General features: G+C 42.9%; 1 protein-coding gene across 1 annotated transcript in view; it reads left to right on the forward strand.

Annotated features, from left to right (window-relative positions):
• Positions 1-1,102: 1,102 nt before the first annotated feature.
• LOC309714575 (uncharacterized protein) overlaps positions 1,103-20,236 on the forward strand; it is a 79,433-nt gene continuing 60,299 nt past the window's right edge. The window contains exons 1-8 of the mRNA XM_082547119.1: positions 1,103-1,171; positions 10,419-10,536; positions 10,649-10,785; positions 10,933-11,052; positions 14,596-14,712; positions 14,962-15,148; positions 15,253-15,418; positions 15,514-15,736. Coding sequence (XP_082403245.1) covers positions 10,458-10,536; positions 10,649-10,785; positions 10,933-11,052; positions 14,596-14,712; positions 14,962-15,148; positions 15,253-15,418; positions 15,514-15,736 — 1,029 coding nt within the window. The 5' untranslated portion in view covers positions 1,103-1,171; positions 10,419-10,457. The remainder of the gene's footprint in view (positions 1,172-10,418; positions 10,537-10,648; positions 10,786-10,932; positions 11,053-14,595; positions 14,713-14,961; positions 15,149-15,252; positions 15,419-15,513; positions 15,737-20,236) is intronic.

Raw genomic sequence — 20,236 nt, forward strand, 5'->3', positions numbered from 1 at the left:
TAACTACCAGCAGCACCTCCCATACAAAAGTGTGACAGCGGTATCCATGTAACTAATGCTGTATGTTGAATCTTGAACTTCAAGCTCATTAATAATGTGTTCGGTATATATATATTAACACATTATTTTTTCACTGCTGTGCTCATATGAATACACATAAATAAAGAAAACAAACAAATTATACTACAAAAAATTATGTCAACTACTATAAACAGCCTCCACTTTGCACTTTTCACAATTTTATTGTGAATTTTCAATTAAATCGATTTTCTTTTAGTAATAATGGGCTGAGATTACAGAGAGACAACACATTAGTTTCTCTCAGAAACATGTTAAACATAATTCTACTTTTTATTGAGCAAAGGTAACCTCAACCTTCCCCGCTCTGCTGTTTGCTGTTACACACAGTTGAGTCTTTTGCTTCAGCTTAATTTTTAAGTACAGTATATGGTTTGATAACACATGTATCCAAATGTTATTGTAGAAAATGATGCTAAAATCCAAGTTTTCCCATGGGTTGGTCTGTGAGGAGCAGACGGAGTGTAACGTGTCATTTCCGTTTGTCAGTGATCGCGACTTTATCGCAGTGATTCAACGTGAGCCGCAGCTGCTTTTTCATCTCTCGCTGCAGAGCTTCTGTAACCCTTTAATTGAACTCATCTCCTGTACAGCTGCAGAAAACAGCGTGCTGTGAAACCACAGTGCTGCCGTGCTTTATTACACGACTGCTGATCACAGGCTCAACACTTGATCCCCTTTATCTCAGACTCAGAGAAACTGTTGTTTGACTTAACAACCTTCACTGAATGAGGCTCCTACTCTCACTTAGCTCAGTTAAGTTTATTAACTGTTTGTTGTTTATTTCACATTGAATGTTAAATGAGTCATTTATATAGTCAGACTTGTAAGCCTTTTTCACACATCTAGTAGCACCGTGCATGTAAGTGTGTGTGAGTAGATCCACACTGGATATACGTTGGTCTTAGTTGTGTCATATTCCGTGGTGGAGTTGGCCACAGTTTACAAAGGCCGCCCTGACACTCCCACTGCACCCTCTGCCAACCAGGAGGAGGACTGTCACTGCCGAGCCAGGCGTCCTCTCTCTTCAGCGTCTCCCAGCAGAGTCGCATTCATCATTGGCTTGTTGCAGCTGAAGGAGAAAAGGAGAAAGGTAAGGACCTGTCAACACTTCTTTATTACACATGCTCTCACACAGTGTAGCTTTATGAGGAGGAAGCCTGGACAGAGTAGCTGTCCATTAGATTGCCAGCTACTCTTCCTTTCCTGGACTTCTCTGTTCTGCCCATCTCTGCTCAGGATAGTGGTTGTTGTTTCATTTACTACTTAATCTGCGATATGCATGCATCTTGTCTAAAATGCGATGTTACCACAGCGTCAGTTTGGTTTGGCCAAAACTGACCGGCCATCAGGACAACAAGAAGCTAAATATACTGCAGAAGTCATACATCAAACTCTGTGATTATGGGTCAGAGAGTTGAGGTCCTCAGCTTTACTGGAAAGCACCAGCCTCCCTGTGTGTTTCTTGGCATGTTTAAGTTACGCTGTCAGTTATGTCTGTTCCCTGAAATAACTTCTAATTACTGTATCCACTGTACAGCAACACAATAAATTGGAAACGATGGAAAAGGTGTGTGCCGGACAGTTTTTAAGATCGTCATGGATCGCATGGAAGAAAAGTGCAGTTTTCAGATGCAGTCACCAAATATCTTTGAACAAGAGATGACAGTGAAAGTTCTGCTCGGTCACTGCAGTTATTTTTGACATCAGCTGCTCGTTGGTTTTTGACAGAGGAAAGATCGGATCTGGTAAAATATTACCTGGTTTGACGAGCAGGAGATACAAAGCAGTGTATTTGTAAAGGCTGCGTTGCAAACAGAGCTCTTTCACTGATGTCTTTGTACCTTTACCTGTGCTAGCTGTGGCTGGTTGAGCAGGTCTGTAGAAACATTGGTTTAAAATGTCAGGTTACCCTGAGCCAACATGTCATCACTCTGGGCAGACAAGATGAATCTATGAACTCTAACCCCTTCATTGTCCGAACACAACCCTATCGCATTATGTTACTTCACTGGGATGTTTTCCACTCTTCAGATCTTCAGGTCAGTCCCTAATCAGAGCACTAATCAAGTTCATGTAACTGTAACACAAATCTAGAAAAGGCACAAAACGTGCTGTTACGTAGAAAGAAGCAATAACTGAGCAGAGAAGAAGCAAAATGTGACTTGAAATTGAAACAGCATCTGTGAAATCTCAAGTAACTGGAAAACCTGACATAAATATTGAGAATTTCATTTACCAAACATTCTTTAGTGAAATCAAAAGTGTACTGCTCATCTTTTAAACAGGAGGCATTTAATCCGACAAGATTAAATCCAGATGTGAAGTTCTCATCACAGAGAACCTCACATCTGGATCTATATTTCTTTTTGTCTGTTACTGCATATAAGTGTTACATGACAATAAACAGGGATAATCAGGCTGCAGTTCCAACGGAACAAAATGTATTTGAAGGATCAGTCCCTGATCTACCTGTGAAACCGCAGGAAATATGTTTTGGACAGTGTTCAGAATATAGAGATAAATTAATGCCAGGATGTAGCCGACGGCATGAGGTCAAAACCGAAGCGGCCTAGCAGAACTACAGGCTGTAAATAAAAGATGGACACTGCTTTGGGGTCTTACAAAGAGAAAACTTCTTCTCTAAACAATAAGAGACAATCGATATATTTCAACTGTCAGAGTTTTATATTGGTTTTGTGAGTAATATTCATGTTCGGGCACATTAACGTTTCTGTTGGGTTTTGATTACACTCATAAAGTGTCATTATCATCTGTTAAAGCCTGCATCGAGTGTTTGTCGTATTACTGAGCTGTTAGCATGCACGAGTAGAAGGCTAGCTTTTTATGTGTGAAACTGGCTTCCGTTCGTTATCATCAGTTTATTTCAATTTAAGAACATCTTGCAAGTTTCAGTATTGAAGCAGGTGTAAAATTCACTTTTTTTAGGCTTGTCTCCAATTTTCTCTACAAGGTCATGAAGAGGAAGTGGAGTTGCTTGTCCAGATCAGCTCTGGTGAAGCACACGTACCCTCTTTCTTCTTTTTGATAAGGCTCGTACTTATTCTGCTGACCCTGAATCCACCCCTAGTTATTCTGCGCTAGGTACTGGGAGCTTCCCATGATGCACTGCCTCTTCTTCACTCTCTGTGTTTATATACTCCACTTTGCATTTAATCATTAGTTCTTTTCCACAGCGTGTCTTTAGTCCTGTCTCCCTCCCCTCACCACCATCAGGTCACGGCAGATGGCCCCGCCCCTCGCTGAGCCTGTTTCTGTTGGAGGTTTCTTCCTGTTAAGTTTTCCTTCCTACTGTAGGCAGGTACTCGCTCATAGGGAGAGATCGAATTGTTGGAGTTTTCTCTGTATTGCCCTCTTACAGCACAAAGTGCCTTCAGGGACTGTTGTTGCGATTTGGTGCTATAAACAGTGGAATGAATTGAACTGAATTAATGTCAAGCAGCGTGATGAGAAAGAAATGTAGGAGCTCTTTAACATCAGGAAACACTTTCCTGTTGAGTCTGTGGGCACAATCCCCATGTGTCAAGTCACAATTATTCTAAAAATGATATTTAGTTTGTCAAACATGCGCCCACCTTTTAGTAAAATAGACAGTAAAGCTGCTTTAGGGCACGAGTATCTTCTGTTTGATACGTTGCCTCAGAGAGTCACGTGCCGTCTTTGGAGAATACTTTTTGTAAGACGCAGTGGCATTAATTAAATGATGTGACACATTTATTGTTTGTTAAGCTTTCAGAGGAAATGAGTTACAAGTAGGTAAAGTGTGTGTAGAATGCAGGCGTCAGCATTTGAAAGCATTTTCTAAAGCGGATACAATGTGTCTAACTTCACGGCTAAAATAATACCGTTCCAGATTTATCCACTCAAAATGTATTGGAAAAAAAAATCATATTATTTTAACTGAGAAAGCTATAGTGTACTTGAACAGGTTGGGATCCAGTAGCAGTGCTGCTCTCCGCAGTCATCATATTACATGGACCAGTGAAAGGCGCTGAGCAATCCCAGCAACATTTATGCACCAGGAATGTTCTGGGATGCTGAAGCCAGCGGAGGCTGCTCGTGTGGTTGGTAAACTGCACTTCTGGTTTGCTAGAAGAAGAGTGAGGTTTTGGAGGAATTCAGGTTCAGTACACACCTCTCCATGTCTACTGACTGATGTGTGGAAAAGAAGAAGCGAGGAATGGTGGATGCAAAGAGAAGAAGCAAAAAGAGTGTCTGTGTGGTTTTTTCCAGACCTGGTAAAGATAAAAACAGTGAACGGTTATGAATGATCTCCACTGGTGTGTTGTTTCCCTCTTTTACTGTTGATGTTCTGTCTTTGGATGTCTTACATCTGTATCTTTTACTTTCTTTTATCCTTTTCCACCTCAGCCATTTAAAGTTGGGTTAAAAGTCCGCCTACTCTCTAAAGGAATCCAGCTGCTATAACGAAAGAGCTGTTTAGGATTTGTACTTGGACAAATACTCTCAGACAGTCAGCCCATGTTTAATATGAGCATCTGCCATTAGAGCAGCATGAAGACAGAAATGGGGAAACAGCATAACTTTAAATTTCACATCAAATCAATTGAATTGCATCTTTACGTAATTTGTACATGGTTATAATTACTTGTATTTTAAAGTGTTGATCAGGAGTGTGTACGAATCAAGTTCTGTTCTGAGTCTTAGCCGGTCCCATCCAGTCTGACTTATTGCTCTCAGCTTGGGACTCAGCTTCACTCCAGAAAAGAGGACAGGTTGAGCTGATCTGTGCAGGCAGGCAGTGCCTACTTTTGAATCCAGCAGCCATTCATGTGGTGGAGCTAGTTCAGATACGCTGTTATCTAACTGGACAGAGGCTGCTCAGGGAACAGTCGCAAAGCTTCCCTCTTAGCTTAAATTAGAATTTGCAAAGTCATGGAAAAACTCAAGCATCCCAGTTATGGCAGCGTTCGTGCGATGCAAACATTTATCATTTAGGTGAATTAGCCCACTCTGTAGACCAATCGTTCCCATGTGTCATATAAGAGATGTTTGAATTCAGTGCCCACGTGCCAAACACTTCCACTCGCTATAGTAGGAAAAGCACAGGCACAGCTAATAACCTTAATTAGGGCACTGTGCCATTTAGTTGTACAAATAAGCCATTTCACTGAGCTCACAGGCTCATGTCTGAAGAAGAAAGGGTTAGTTGTACCAAAAATGTTAGTGTCTTGAAAAATACTTGCCAGTGTTAGCAACGATTGGCTGCTTTTATGTGAAACCCACAGCTTATGCAGGTTTGTTTGGTTCTTCTCATTAAAGTGGGAATGTTGTCTCTTTTATGGTCGAGCAGGATGATTTAGAAGGCCGGTGGCTTAATCCCCGGCTCCTCCTGTTGCTCATGATGTGTCCGTCGGAGTGTGAGTGTCAGCAGTGAGAGTGCAGAGGTACAGATGAAAGCATTGTATGAGTGTGTGTGGGGGACTGGGTGAATGAGACTTGTAGTAGAAAGTGTTGTGAGTGCTCAAATTGAATAGAAAAGCGCTATATCCTCCTGAGAACCGAGGGAACGAGAATCTTCCCATTGAACTTTTTTGTGATTTCCTTCCTCTCTGGACGTTGTGGAGGCCACCCAAGCAAATGAGATATCTGTGGAAGGCCCTGCATGTCCTTTATTTAGTAGATCAGGACGTAGGAGGGTAGCTCAGAGGACATAAATGAATACGCTGGTTCTCGATAAAGAGACTTTCATAATAGGAAGCTAAATAACACTTTGGTACTGAGGCTGGTGAATTGTTCAGAAATGTGTAGAAGCCATGATGCACAGTCCAGCTGTAGTTTTATTGAAGGATGTAGGTATGAATATACATCTGTGTGCATATGTGTGTGTGTGTGTGTTTGTGGTTCTGAAAAGAAAGATTTGTACAACAGATGCTTAGTATTCACACATAAGGATGAAACATCCACACAAAGGATACTTTATACTTTCAACATGTTAGCAGTTAGCAAAGGGGGCTAGCAGCAGCCTGACATGAGGCTAAAAGCAGCAACTATTCCGGCGCATGTGGTGCACTAACACTGTAATTAGCACACGCTTCTGCACAGGCTGCACTGCAGCCTTCAAAGAGGCAGGACTCATTTCTACTATTACAGCCACTGCCTCCACATTAATCACAGTTTTCCATCTTTACCCAGGATGCTATACAACTGAACATGCTTACACGTTCATAATACAGCTGTGAGACTTTGGCTCAATTAAATATGTGTTTGCATTCAAACCATCAGTTCCAGTTTTATCAGCACATTCACAGAAAATATAATTGCTGCAGTTAAAATTACCAGGACTCAATATCTAATATTACAATAAACAACATAACTACAAGTATAATGCACACATAGCTCAGTCTGTAGCTTCAGTCTGATATTTCTGCCCCTGGGGTACCTGTGGATCTCCAGACTTGCTGAATGAGTTGAGCTGTCAGGGATGCATGTGCTGAGAGCATGACCTAGTGACAGCTGAGGTCAGATGAAGCTCTCATTTGGACAGATAAACTAGCCTCACTCTGTAGACCTTTTTCATATTTTTGCACATCAGCATGGGGAAAGCAGAGGTATAATAGAGATGACTTATTCTCATTAAGTGTCTCCATTAAGCCTCATGAGACATGACAGTGAATTAACATGCACTAAATGGAATGTAGCTAACATTACTGTAGTTTTTTCTCCCTGTGAAAGTTCTATTGAATTATAGTAAATATTAAAGTTAATATTGAATAGTTTAACATTTTAATGTAACATTGTGTCTTTTCCTTTCCTTAAGTAAAGATTCGGTGTTTGCTTACAGCTGTGCACTCACACGATTCCATGACATAAAAAGTGATAGCGAGGTAACTCTCCCACCTTGACATACAGCGGACAGTGAGAAGACCTGAATAATTATATTTGGGCCTTTAAATGATCAACATGGTCAATTATTCAATTGCGCATGTTTTTTCTTTATTAACGTGGCCTGATAATGTTGCACTGATTGGAAATGTTGCAGAAAATAAAAGCTGCTCACTGTATAGTGGGTGAAAAGTATAAGCACCCTTCAAAGCTTCAGTCAATTCAGAGTCAGTATCTGTGAAAGCCACGATACATTTCCCATTGTTCTTTTTACTATTCAGGGTGCAAAATCCCAGTTAAGACCAGTGTTGAATTTTTACATTTTTACTTATGTCTGCTTATGCAGCTTAATTATCACAATAAAAAGAACATTAGCATCTCAGATTAGCAATTTGATTAGCTGCCTCCTAAAAAAATCTGCTGGAGTATTTTTAAAAGTAATGATATAGTAATTTCTTGCTGGAAAAGTACAACATATGGTATGTTTTTACCCCAGGACCTGGTATATTGTCATTTGTTGTCCAACAAAATAAAGACTTTCCATGACATATTGTCCCAAAACCTGGTTCAGTCACCCGTGTAAACAAAAACAAGAATGGACAAGAAGGCATTATTATTCTGGAAGAGATCCTCCCCAACACGATAGAAACGTTTCATGGTCGTTAACAATAATGATTCAGAACAACCTTTATCGATCTTCAGTGACTCTGCAAGTGGCAACAGACCCAAACTACACAGAGATGTTTGCCTGCATCTCATATGTGGCTCGAGGACTCCATGTATCAACCTGATTAACTCACGAGTGATAAAAACAGCACCCAGCTCATCTTTTCAGTGGCTCTTAATTCACTTTAAAGCAGAAACTGGGATTCATTCTAAAACTCAGAACACACCCATGATGAACCCATGCTCCTAAACACACAGAGGCCTTTTATAGTAAACATAGAGTTTGCCCATTTCAAGCCTGTAGCAAACTTACTACCCATGTTACCTACATATAACTTATATGGCGTTTAAATGTCCATTTAATTTAAATTTATTCACCAGTTTGATCTTGTAGAGAGGAATATGTAAGCAGTAATACAAAAAAGTTACTTAATAACAATTCTTAGTGATTCCTGTCAAGGTTTTGCACACACTGCCTATTCTTTCGGTGTTTCTGGTTTAAAAATATTTCGGAGAACAAGCATTACAGGGAGAGGACCATGTCAAAGAAAGGTTGTGGTGGCTGTACTCTCTGCAGCCCACGGATCCTCCCCTGTCTTTAAAGCCTGTGCCAGCACAGCGCAGCCTTCTCTGCCATGCCTGTGTTTCTGCTCACGTTGTTATTTTCTCTGGGCCTGCCTTGTGGTCGGTGGAGCCATGTTTGTGCTGCCGAATGAAAACAGGGAAAGCTCCATCATGTGTTGCATGGTATGGCATGAAATAAAAAACTCACAAAAGAATTTTACAACACAGAGGAGGAGGAGGTGAGAGGAGAGGGGACAGAGGAGAGGGAGAGACAGAGATGTAGTCATTTCACAAGACACTCTGGACTCATTCTACACAAAGCCAGTACGTAATGACTGTAATAACACTGAAGCATTTAAAGCAGTTATATCTTGCTCTAGCTGACCTCCAGCTGTTTGACTTCTCGTTCATGCTGTACTGACTACACACTGAGCTCGGTGACAGCAGTGAAACATTTGGTTACATGCAGGTGAAAGCGAATATGAAACAGAGTTTTTCAGCTTAGTGACAAGTTACTCCTTAAAGGCAGGCTAAATGTGCTCCAGGGCTGCAGGGTAACTGCTCACTGGGGAGCTCCCCAAGGTGGCTTAATTGCAGCCAGCTGATGGCTGGAATAGCAGCAGCTAGCAACAGCTGCAACAACATGATGGAGTGTGTCAGAATGGAAGTGTTGTACTTTTTGTTTGTCGTGAGTTTCGTGATGACAGTGGGGTAAAAAAGGAAAGGTTTCTTTCACAAGAGTTCTGCTGGCTTCAGCTGGTCTGAGGGGGGACGGCTAACCTACACATCTCCCTGGTGCACTATGTGTGGCACAGAAAGGGCAAAGTGCTGACGATGAAGCTATTCACGTACACTGATTTACTTTGAAGTAGCAAGTTGAGATAAAAATGTGTGTATTTACGTTTCATTTTGAGAAAAATGGTGTTGTTTTTGTGCTGTGTTGAGTGCAGGGAGCCAGTTTAGCACGTATTAGCGAGCCATATTGTTTCAGCACATGCAGAATATGGTTTCAATCACTTAGAAATGATAACTTGCACTGATTAACTGTTAAAACCCACGTAGTGTTTCACAGAGTGGTGAGCTCCTCCCTATCTGTACTTCTGAAACACAGCTAATGACCTGTTGCCAATCATAAAAAGAGACCAAATCAATGCTCTGAGAGCTTTGATAGTTTCTAGTTCCTGGGCTGGGAAATCCCTCTATGAGTTATGACAATGATGAGCAGGTTCATGGTTTGAAAATCTCTTTAAGCCATAGGCTCCTTAGCTACACAGGAAGTCTCATTTCCTCCTCGTGTTTCCACCACATCTGAGAAACTGTGAACAATATTCAAACTGATAACAGAGTGAAAAACAGCATCAATGACTGTCATATGTTTTCACACAGGAAGGAACAATGTGACAGTCAGAGTCATTGTGTCCTTATTGTGTTTGATGTGGCAGAAATGGAAAAGGAGAAAGCAGGGGTGTTATGGCCAAACCAGCAGTGATTGGCTGACTGATTTATGAGTCTTTATTTCTGCTTCTGTGTGTAACTCCATTGAATTACAGAGCAAACACAGAGTTATTCTTGCTGGCTTTCATTCTCAGCTCATTTGCATATGCCCACTCTGGTTCCCACAACTCAATTATTTTCTGACTATAACTTTATATCTAAATAAATATGTATCCACGGATCGAATGGACCTGCTTTGTGTGAATCCTGGGAAGTCCAGGGAATTCAGTAAAGATCCGCCCACCTAATTTCTTTTTTATTTGAAGTTATTAAAGATGTTGTACAATCATTCCACTCTGGAACAAGAACAAGAAGAGCCCCAAAATCCACATCCATGGTGCGTGTATATAAACGTGTGACCATAACTGTGCATGCAAAGACTTTTCTATGTAAGGAAATTCTGCACGTTCCACACACAAACATGTGCATTTAACTGCTGCAGCATTTTGCCGTGCAGTTGTTTACTTCTTATTTTTACTTCTCATAACTCAGCACCTCAGGGAAGCTCATTTACTCCTGTAACTGCTGTCTGATTGCGTCAGAAATCAAAAGTGTCGAGGAACGTTTTAGCACTGATGGCTCAGCTCACAGCTCTGTGCCGTACAGCGTGCTCGTAGAGCTAATACCTCAGCAGGTTTTGGGGGCGTGGTCATAGTTTAGGCCATAATTTAATGGTAATCTGTTCATAGGTGTGAAAGAATGTTTGCCTAATCGTTACGATAAGAAGCTTTCTTTTTGTTTTTATGTAGGTTGGGCTGGCCTGCGGTGCACTGTTCTCCTACAGAGCCATGTTGCTGTGGTCAGTATGGAGTGTAATTTTACTACTGACGACAGTGGATGCTGCAGAGGAGGAAGATGTGAGAGCAGGTACTGATGACATGCACCTTTGGATGAAAGCAGATCATAAAACTGATCTGTTAAGTCTCCTGAGTGTAATGGCTTCTCTTTAATGACCGTGTATATATCTTTATGTGCACAGGCTGCAGCACGGCTGTCAATGACCTGGTATACATCATTGATGGCTCATGGAGCGTTGGCGTCTCGGACTTTGACACTGCCAAGCAGTGGCTCATCAACATCACCAGCCAGTTTGATATCAGTTCCCACTACACACAGGTAATGCTGCATGCTGTGCATAATGAGAATGATTTGAACAACCTCCAATTTCCTTTCAGATTTACTGCAGTTTTCCTCACTCGAGTTATTTGGTGCATTACACACAACAGAGATCCACTCAGATAAGTTTTGTTGTGTCACCTGTAGGTGGCTGTGATACAATACAGTGACACACCTCGGCTGGAGATTCCTCTTGGGAAACACCAGGGAGTAGCAGAGCTCATCAAGGCCATACGGAGCATCAGCTACCTGGGAGGAAACACACAGGCAGGACCTTTTCTCCTTAAATGTCCTAATTTGCAGAAGAACATATAAAATCATGTATCGTGGGGATGTGTTTAGAATAAACAGATGCAGCAGCATCGACATGTATGTAACACATGCCGATATTTGTATTTCTTGACTTATTCGGTGACTGAATAGAAATGAGCTAACCTGAGGTGAAGGAGAAACTCACAGAGGGATTGGCAAGTAGCTTTAGCTGCTGCAGGTTGCTTTGGTGTCAATGGGGGAAATCCAAAAAGCGCTTTGTGATTGCTGCAGTCGCCTTAGTTTGCATGGAAGATGCAAACACCTGCTTGGAAACCAGCAACACAAACAGCAGTTTGTCTCCAAACTCTTTGTTACCAACATTTTTCACTTTGAAGGGAAAGTTTCATACTATTTCCGATCGTGGCTCAAAGAGTTGGCAGTTCGTCTTGTAATCGGAAGGTTGCCGGTTCCAGCCCCGGCTCGGACAGTCTCGGTCGTTGTGTCCTTGGGCAAGACACTTCACCTACCGCCTACTGGTGATGGCCAGAGGGGCCGATGGTGCCATATGGCAGCCTCACTTCTGTCAGTCTGTCCCAGAACAGCTGTGGCTACAACTGTAGCTGCCTCCACCAGTGTGTGAATGTAAGAGTGAATGAATAGTGGAACTGTAAAGGGCTTTGAGGGCCCTGAAAAGCGCTATATAAATGCAATCCATTATTATTATTATTATTTCTGTCTTGATGCATTCTCAATCATCCAGGAAAGTAAATCTCAGTCAGCTGAGACTTGGATGAGAGACGAAACGTTTCTCCCACAAAACGCTACGTCCAGATGAACAGAATCAACTTTTGGAGGTTCATATTTCTGCTTCATGTTGCACTCTTCACAGTTCCACACACCCTGAGTGTGTACTTGGCGAGTGGTTACACATCTAACATATTAACAAACCAGACAAACTTACTAGTAACAAAAGCAGTTATGTTTTTCCTGCAGTCACTGTGAAATGAGCTGCAAATAAATGTATTTGCAGCCAAATACACCAGATGACAGCCAGCAGCCCTGACAACCACTTTACCAACTGGTTGGAAATGCACACTTTTCCCTGGTTAATGACCAGACTTTAGGCCTTCATGACTGAGGTACAGCAATTCATTTCACAGTGACTGCTAGCAACTCCCAGTACCCACTCACAACCCACTGGGGAATATTTTTCCCTGTTGATTGATGGTTTCCAGGTGGACACCAGCTGTTCTGTCGGGCTATGTGACAGGGGGCATCACATTATTAATATCCCATTAAATAATCATCATAAAATACAAACATATAACTAGATAATAGATAACTGTCTACTTGTGTATCGGTTAGCACAGGGGAAATGTGATGTGCTAAAACTGTATTGTGATGAACTGTGATTCTTGTGCATTTGTATGTCCACAGTGATAATACTGTGTGACACATGTGCGTTAACTTTGTGTGTTAGGACCATTGCATTTCTACTGTAACTGAATCCCCTCCCTACTCAAAGCCGTCCTACTTCTTCTGTACGATCCTTACGACACGCTCAGTCAGTGCAGTTGTGAGGCAGCCGTCTCCACACACTTGACCTTTGCTTATTGCATGAGCGAAAGGGCAGGCGTTTCTCAGTGCTGCACTGTTTCCATAAGCAGTGAAGCTTTGCTGCCAATGTTATTTTGTTATTACATGTTACACGTTATCATAGCTACGCTGTGAACTTGATCAGTTTTTGTTTTTGCAAACTAATTTAGTAGTTTTAGGAAACAGAACAGAGTATCTCTGCTGTCCAGCTTGTCTGTTATGAAGTATTTTGCAAAACTATGTCTTTAAAGAAGCTTCCCCAACATTGTGCACAGGACATGTAAGCAGAATATTAAGACTTGACATAAATAAAAGGATTAGTAATTTAGATCATTTATATGTAAATAGTAGGGGTGCAACGATACACAAAATTCACGGTTCGGTTCGATACTTTGGTGTCACGGTTCGATATTTTTTCGATACAAAAAAATGTTCATGCTTTTTTAATTTGTCATTTATTAAAATTATAAATATATATTTTAACTCAAAGGTACAGTTTTTAAATTTAATGTTGCTGAAACAACAAAGGGATAAAATAATAAATATATCTGATGGAGAAATCACTCATCTTTGGAAAAGAGAATTTATTACAGAGAAATGGCTCTTTCCAAAATAAAAGCTATACTATACGCTTCTTCTGGGATATATTCTCAGCAGCATATTAAACATATCAGGTCCCCATAAGGAGAATCATGTGCTAACAGCTGTCTAAATGACTCGGGTAAAGTTTGTAGCATGTGTGCTTGTTGTTTTTGTCTGCTTCCAGTTGTCTTTGCACTAGGATGATGTCGGCGTAAATGTGCAGTCATATTCGTTGTGTTCCCACTAGTGCTGTCAGCGTTAATCTGAAATGACGTTAACGGCAAATCTCCGTTAACGAGCTACCGCGGATCGCCCCGTGCGTGGGGCTGGATGGTGTCAACACGTTAACAAACAAACTGCGCTAACGCACTAGTTCCCACCCATGTAATTGAGCATTGCGTGGCACATCCAACATACTGTTTTACTTTTGTCCATGAGCGCTTACCTTCAGGGTCATACGTCACATGAAGACCAAAATAGTTCCAAAGGCCAGATCTGAATGAGGGTGGGGGAGGTTCAATTTGCCATGTTGCAACGAGTTTAGCTTCTGTCTTGCTAGCTTGCGCTGTGCTCGACAGTGCAGCCTAGGCGGAGTAGTCGAACGCAGATCCACTGAGCGCTCAACACAGACAGCATCGCCAGAAGAAAAGTTGATAAAATAAATGAAAAATTTTGTATTGTTCGATACATATGCGTACCGAACCGAAAGCACTGTATCGAACGGTTCAATATTGATACGAGTATCGTTGCACCCCTAGTAAATAGATATAGGAATATAAACAATTACGCAGAAAAAAACTGCACAAGTTATAAGCAACACTGCTTGGTTGTAATAGCAGAGTGGAGAGGGAAGGAATGAAACTTTTGACTCCACTGGAAGCGAAGTTAAACAAAGCATATCAAAAATTATGAAACAATCGGTGGGAAAATGGGTAAAGGATAAATTATTACACAGGTGGCCAGCTCCTACAAACTATTCATGTCAAAGCATAGTGAAGGAACAAAACAGACTTTACTCCTATGATGCAACCTTTAAAGCGTCACATAAAAGCAGACTGCACATTTAGGCATGTTCACTGGTGCCACTTGCCAACACTGCATCTGCAGCAGGATGACCACACAACACGGCCACAAGCATGGTCACCAAACAGACTTGCACATGCATCCCTGTAAATTCTGCAGCTGTAATACTCAACTTTTGCATTTCCAAAGACCTCTGTTAAAATGTCTATGCTTGACTGGGAATGGCTAGTGGTTTCATTGAGTAGTCTTTAACATGTTCACTTGGCAGATCAGTCAGGGACACAAATAACCTTTGGGGTTGTGTAAGGTCTGGTGTCTGGTGTAAAATTATTTTTTTTAATTCACTTCTTTTTGTAGACTGGCAGGGCCATCAAGTTTGCAGTGGACCACGTGTTTGCCTCCTCCCAGCGGGGCAATCTGGTCAAGAACCGCATCGCTGTGGTGGTTACAGATGGCAAGTCACAGGATGATGTGGTGAGTGGTCCTTTGCCTCATGGGTAAAACCACGTCAGTGTTTTTGGGTGGCCTTTAATAACAGAGGCAACATAAAAGAAGTATCAACATGGAAAGAAACTTCGGCATAGAAAAGCCACACTGTGAGGTTTTAATACTCTAGCTAACCAGTACTTACCCCCTAACCCTAACTGTAACCGAGACCCTAGCACTTCTTCCCCAGACCTGGGAAAACAATTTAAACCAAAAGATAACCTTTTATATCTGTAGGTTGACGCCAGCATGGAGGCTCGAGCACAGAGTATTACTGTATTTGCTGTGGGAGTTGGCACTGAGATCACCACTTCAGAGCTGATCTCCATTGCCAATAAACCTTCATCTACCTATGTCCTGTATGCTGAAGATTACACCACCATCGATCGTATTCGAGACTCCATGGAGCAGAAGCTTTGTGAAGGTCAGAAAACTCAAGTGTATCTACAAAAGCACAAATTAGAGTGTTGCCAAATATCATATAGCTGAATGACCACTTGACTGAATGAATCACCCTGGTGCTTCCAGAGTCTGTTTGTCCCACACGAATCCCAGTGGCATCCCGTGATGAGAAAGGCTTCGAGCTGATGGTGGGCATGAACATTCAGACCAAGGCAAAGAAGATCCCTGGCTCTTTAGTTTCTGAGACTGCCTATGCCCTTGCTGCCTCCACAGACATTACTGAGAACACCAGGTAACATGCTATCGCTATCATTACATTCATTCTAAACAGCTTTTGGGCTTTGGTCGACAGCTATTTACATTTTTCATTCTTAATCTTTAAACTAGGGAGATTTTCCCAGAAGGCCTTCCTCCATCGTACGTGTTTGTGTCCACTCTACGTCTGAAAGGGATCTCTAGCAAGCTGTCCTTTGACCTTTGGAGGGTGCTGTCAAAGGATAAGGCGATTCAAGCTGCAGTAACACTGAGCGGAAAAGACAAAACTGTTACCTTCACCACCACCAGTACGACAGAGAAAGAGCAGAAAGCTGTCTTTAAAACAGGCTTTCAGGTTGGTGTTAGGATTGAGTGTCCATAGAGACCAATGATACCCCCTTGGCTTCAGGATAAAGCTACAACAACAAAAACAAGTACCGTATTTTTCAGACCATAAGGCGCATTAAGCGAAACAAAACAGTCAGATAAGTCAAACTTTACTCAACTCATTCTTCTTGCTTCCTCCACTTACGTACCATTGATTCATTAATGTTGAATCCTCTGCAGCTGCTCTATTCCAATGTTGTTGCAGTACATTAATGACTAACCTCGTATTGTGGATGGATTATCTCAGTTGTTCTCCTGACTGAAGTTTGGTCCGTTTATAGCATCCTGCGATTGCATTTGTCCCTAACCATCAGGAACCCTCACGTTAACTTTTATCGAGGGGAAAAGTATTAGCATTCATCCTCCAGCTTCACTGTGCTAATGTTATGCTAACATAGCTGTGTCGCTAGCGATCATATTGCACATCATTATATACCAGCTAGCCAAACTTCAGTAACCCTACAAACGTCACTGCTGTTTAGTTTTCTGTCTTCATTTATGTTGGAAGTGGTAGCAGAGCTGTACGTTTGAATTTTTGCAGAAATCTCTCAGTCAGAACATGCTATATCATGCTTAAGTGGAAACTAGCGAGCTAGCCTCCTGCTAACTTCTAATTCTGTTAAATTTAATAAATTCTGTTTTCATGGATGTCTGGATGTTAAACTTAATTGTTACACCTGGTAAAGCAGCAGCAGCAAAAAGAATTTAGACAGTTTTTAACAGCCAGTGATGCCGCAGTGATCATTTGACTTTGGGACCTGAAGTTAACAGTTTAGGACCTAGATTTCTCCGCGGTAGCTGTAATGCTCCAACAATCCATCAAGCGGTGAGGCTAGTTTACCAAACTCCTACTAAAACATTTGTCAAATTTTTGAGCGCTGTGTACCACATAAAATCGGTTCGTTGGTAAGCACAACCAGAATTCATACATAAGGCGCACTGTCGATTTTTGAGAAAATTAAAGGATTTTAACTCATTCACTGCCAGCCATTGGCAGTGAATGAGTTAAACCCATTGACTCATTCACTGCAATTGACGGCTATAGACGTCAATGGCAGTGAATGAGTTAAGTGTGCCTTATAGTGCGGAAAATACGGTACAGTTTTATTCTTTATGTTTTGATTTTAGAGATGCAAACTCAACCAGTTTCTCTAACCATACCGAAGCTAAAAATAAACCATAGGATTTTATGTAAAAGAGGACTAACAGCTGTACTGTTCATCTGGCCACTGAGTTTGACAGATTGAATAAAAAGAATAGCTTTTCCATGTTGCATATACAGTGAATATTTTAAAGTAGTAGTTTACCTTGATTTGGTTCAGAAAAAGTAAAAGTAAATCAGTACCTCAGTACATAAAACGTAATAAAACAACACTTATTGCAATAACAGCGTCTCCACTCTGCTCTCTAGAAGTAAAACATTTGTTGATGCTGCTTTAATAAGTGTGGCTAAAGCAGCAGACTGAACTAGAATTGGTATTAATATATATATATATATATATATATATATATATATATATATATATATATATATAAAAGCACCCAGCACGCCCCTGCGGGCGGTTTATCCTTCAAGCTCGGGTCTTCTACCAGAGGCCTGGGAGCTTGAGGGTCCTGCGCAGTATCTTAGCTGTTCCCAGGACTGCGCTCTTCTGGACAGAGATCTCCGATCTCCGATGTTGTTCCCGGGATCTGCTGGAGCCACTCGCCTAGCTTGGGAGTCACCGCACCTAGTGCTCCGATTACCACGGGGACCACCGTTACCTTCACCCTCCACATCCTCTCGAGCTCTTCTCTGAGCCCTTGGTATTTCTCCAGCTTCTCGTGTTCCTTCTTCCTGATATTGCTGTCATTCGGAACCGCTACATCGATCACTACGGCCGTCGTCTTCTGTTTGTCTACCACCACTATGTCCGGTTGGTTAGCCACCACCATTTTGTCCACTTGGTTGTGGCGTTCCATGTATGCCTTGCCTGCTAGCATCTTGCACCCTGCTGTTATGTGCTGGATTGTCTCTGGGGCATCTTTACACAGCCTGCACCTGGGGTCTTGCCTGGTGTGATAGACCCCAGCCTCTATGGATCTTGTACTCAGAGCTTGTTCTTGTGCTGCCATGATTAGTGCCTCTGTGCTGTCTTTCAGTCCAGCTTTGTCCAGCCACTGGTAGGATTTCTGGATATCAGCCACCTCCTCTATCTGCCGGTGGTACATACCGTGCAGGGGCCTGTCCTTCCATGATGGTTCCTCGTCTCCCTCCTCTTTCTTGGGTTTCTGCTGCCTGAGGTATTCACTGAGCACTCGGTCAGTTGGGGCCATCTTCCCAGTGTATTCTTGGATGTTCCTTGTCTCATCCTGGACTGTGGTGCTGACACTCACCAGTCCCCGGCCCCCGTCCTTCCGCTTAGCGTACAGCCTCAGGGTGCTGGACTTGGGGTGAAACCCTCCATGCATGGTAAGGAGCTTTCTTGTCTTTATGTCAGTGGCTTCTATCTCCTCCTTTGGCCAGCCTATTACCCCAGCAGGGTACCTGATCACGGGCAGGGCGTACGTGTTGATGGCCCGGATCTTGTTCTTACCATTCAGCTGACTCCTCAGGACTTGCCTGACCCTCTGCAGGTACTTGGTGGTTGCAGCTTTTCTAGCGGCCTCTTCATGGCTCCCATTCGCCTGCGGGATCCCCAGGTACTTGTAACTGTCCTCTATGTCTGCAATGACCCGAGATTATATATATATATACATATATATATATATATATATATATATATATATATCTCCTTGGTAGATCCCGCGGGATCTACCAAGGAGATGCTCTGTCCCCACTGCTGTTCTGCATAGGCCTGAACCCCCTCAGTGAGATCATTAACAAGACTGGCTACGGATACCGACTACGGAACGGAGCAGTTGTCAGCCACCTCCTGTACATGGATGACATCAAGCTGTATGCCAAGAGTGAACGAGACATCGATTCACTGATCCACACTACCAGGCTATACAGCAATGACATTGGAATGTCGTTCGGACTGGAGAAGTGTAGTCGGATGGTAACAAAGAGAGGGAAGGTAGTCAGAACTGAGGGGATTGAACTACCAGAAGGCAACATTGCAGACATAGAGGACAGTTACAAGTACTTGGGGATCCCGCAGGCGAATGGGAACCATGAAGAGGCCGCAAGAAAAGCTGCAACCACCAAGTACCTGCAGAGGGTCAGGCAAGTCCTGAGGAGTCAGCTGAATGGTAAGAACAAGATCCGGGCCATCAACACGTACGCCCTGCCCGTGATCAGGTACCCTGCTGGGGTAATAGGCTGGCCAAAGGAGGAGATAGAAGCCACTGACATAAAGACAAGAAAGCTCCTTACCATGCATGGAGGGTTTCACCCCAAGTCCAGCACCCTGAGGCTGTACGCTAAGCGGAAGGAAGGGGGCCGGGGACTGGTGAGTGTCAGCACCACAGTCCAGGATGAGACAAGGAACATCCAAGAATACATTGGGAAGATGGCCCCAACTGACCGAGTGCTCAGTGAATACCTCAGGCAGCAGAAACCCAAGAAAGAGGAGGGAGACGAGGAACCATCATGGAAGGACAGGCCCCTGCACGGTATGTACCACCGGCAGATAGAGGAGGTGGCTGATATCCAGAAATCCTACCAGTGGCTGGACAAAGCTGGACTGAAAGACAGCACAGAGGCACTAATCATGGCAGCACAAGAACAAGCTCTGAGTACAAGATCCATAGAGGCTGGGGTCTATCACACCAGGCAAGACCCCAGGTGCAGGCTGTGTAAAGATGCCCCAGAGACAATCCAACACATAACAGCAGGGTGCAAGATGCTAGCAGGCAAGGCATACATGGAACGCCATAACCAAGTGGCCGGCATAGTGTACAGGAACATCTGTGCGGAGTATAACCTGGAAGTCCCGAGGTCAAAATGGGAGATGCCCCCAAGGGTGGTGGAGAATGACCGAGCTAAGATCCTGTGGGACTTCCAGATACAGACGGACAAAATGGTGGTGGCTAACCAACCGGACATAGTGGTGGTAGACAAACAGAAGAAGACGGCCGTAGTGATCGATGTAGCGGTTCCGAATGACAGCAATATCAGGAAGAAGGAACACGAGAAGCTGGAGAAATACCAAGGGCTCAGAGAAGAGCTCGAGAGGATGTGGAGGGTGAAGGTAACGGTGGTCCCCGTGGTAATCGGAGCACTAGGTGCGGTGACTCCCAAGCTAGGCGAGTGGCTCCAGCAGATCCCGGGAATAACATCGGAGATCTCTGTCCAGAAGAGCGCAGTCCTGGGAACAGCTAAGATACTGCGCAGGACCCTCAAGCTCCCAGGCCTCTGGTAGAGGACCCGAGCTTGAAGGATAAACCGCCCGCAGGGGCGTGCTGGGTGTTTTTTTTTTTTATATATACAGTGGGGCAAAAAAGTATTTAGTCAGCCACCGATTGTGCAAGTTCCCCCACTTAA

This window comes from Aulonocara stuartgranti, assembly GCF_965226115.1.
Source record: "Aulonocara stuartgranti genome assembly, chromosome: 9".
NCBI lineage: Eukaryota > Metazoa > Chordata > Actinopteri > Cichliformes > Cichlidae > Aulonocara > Aulonocara stuartgranti.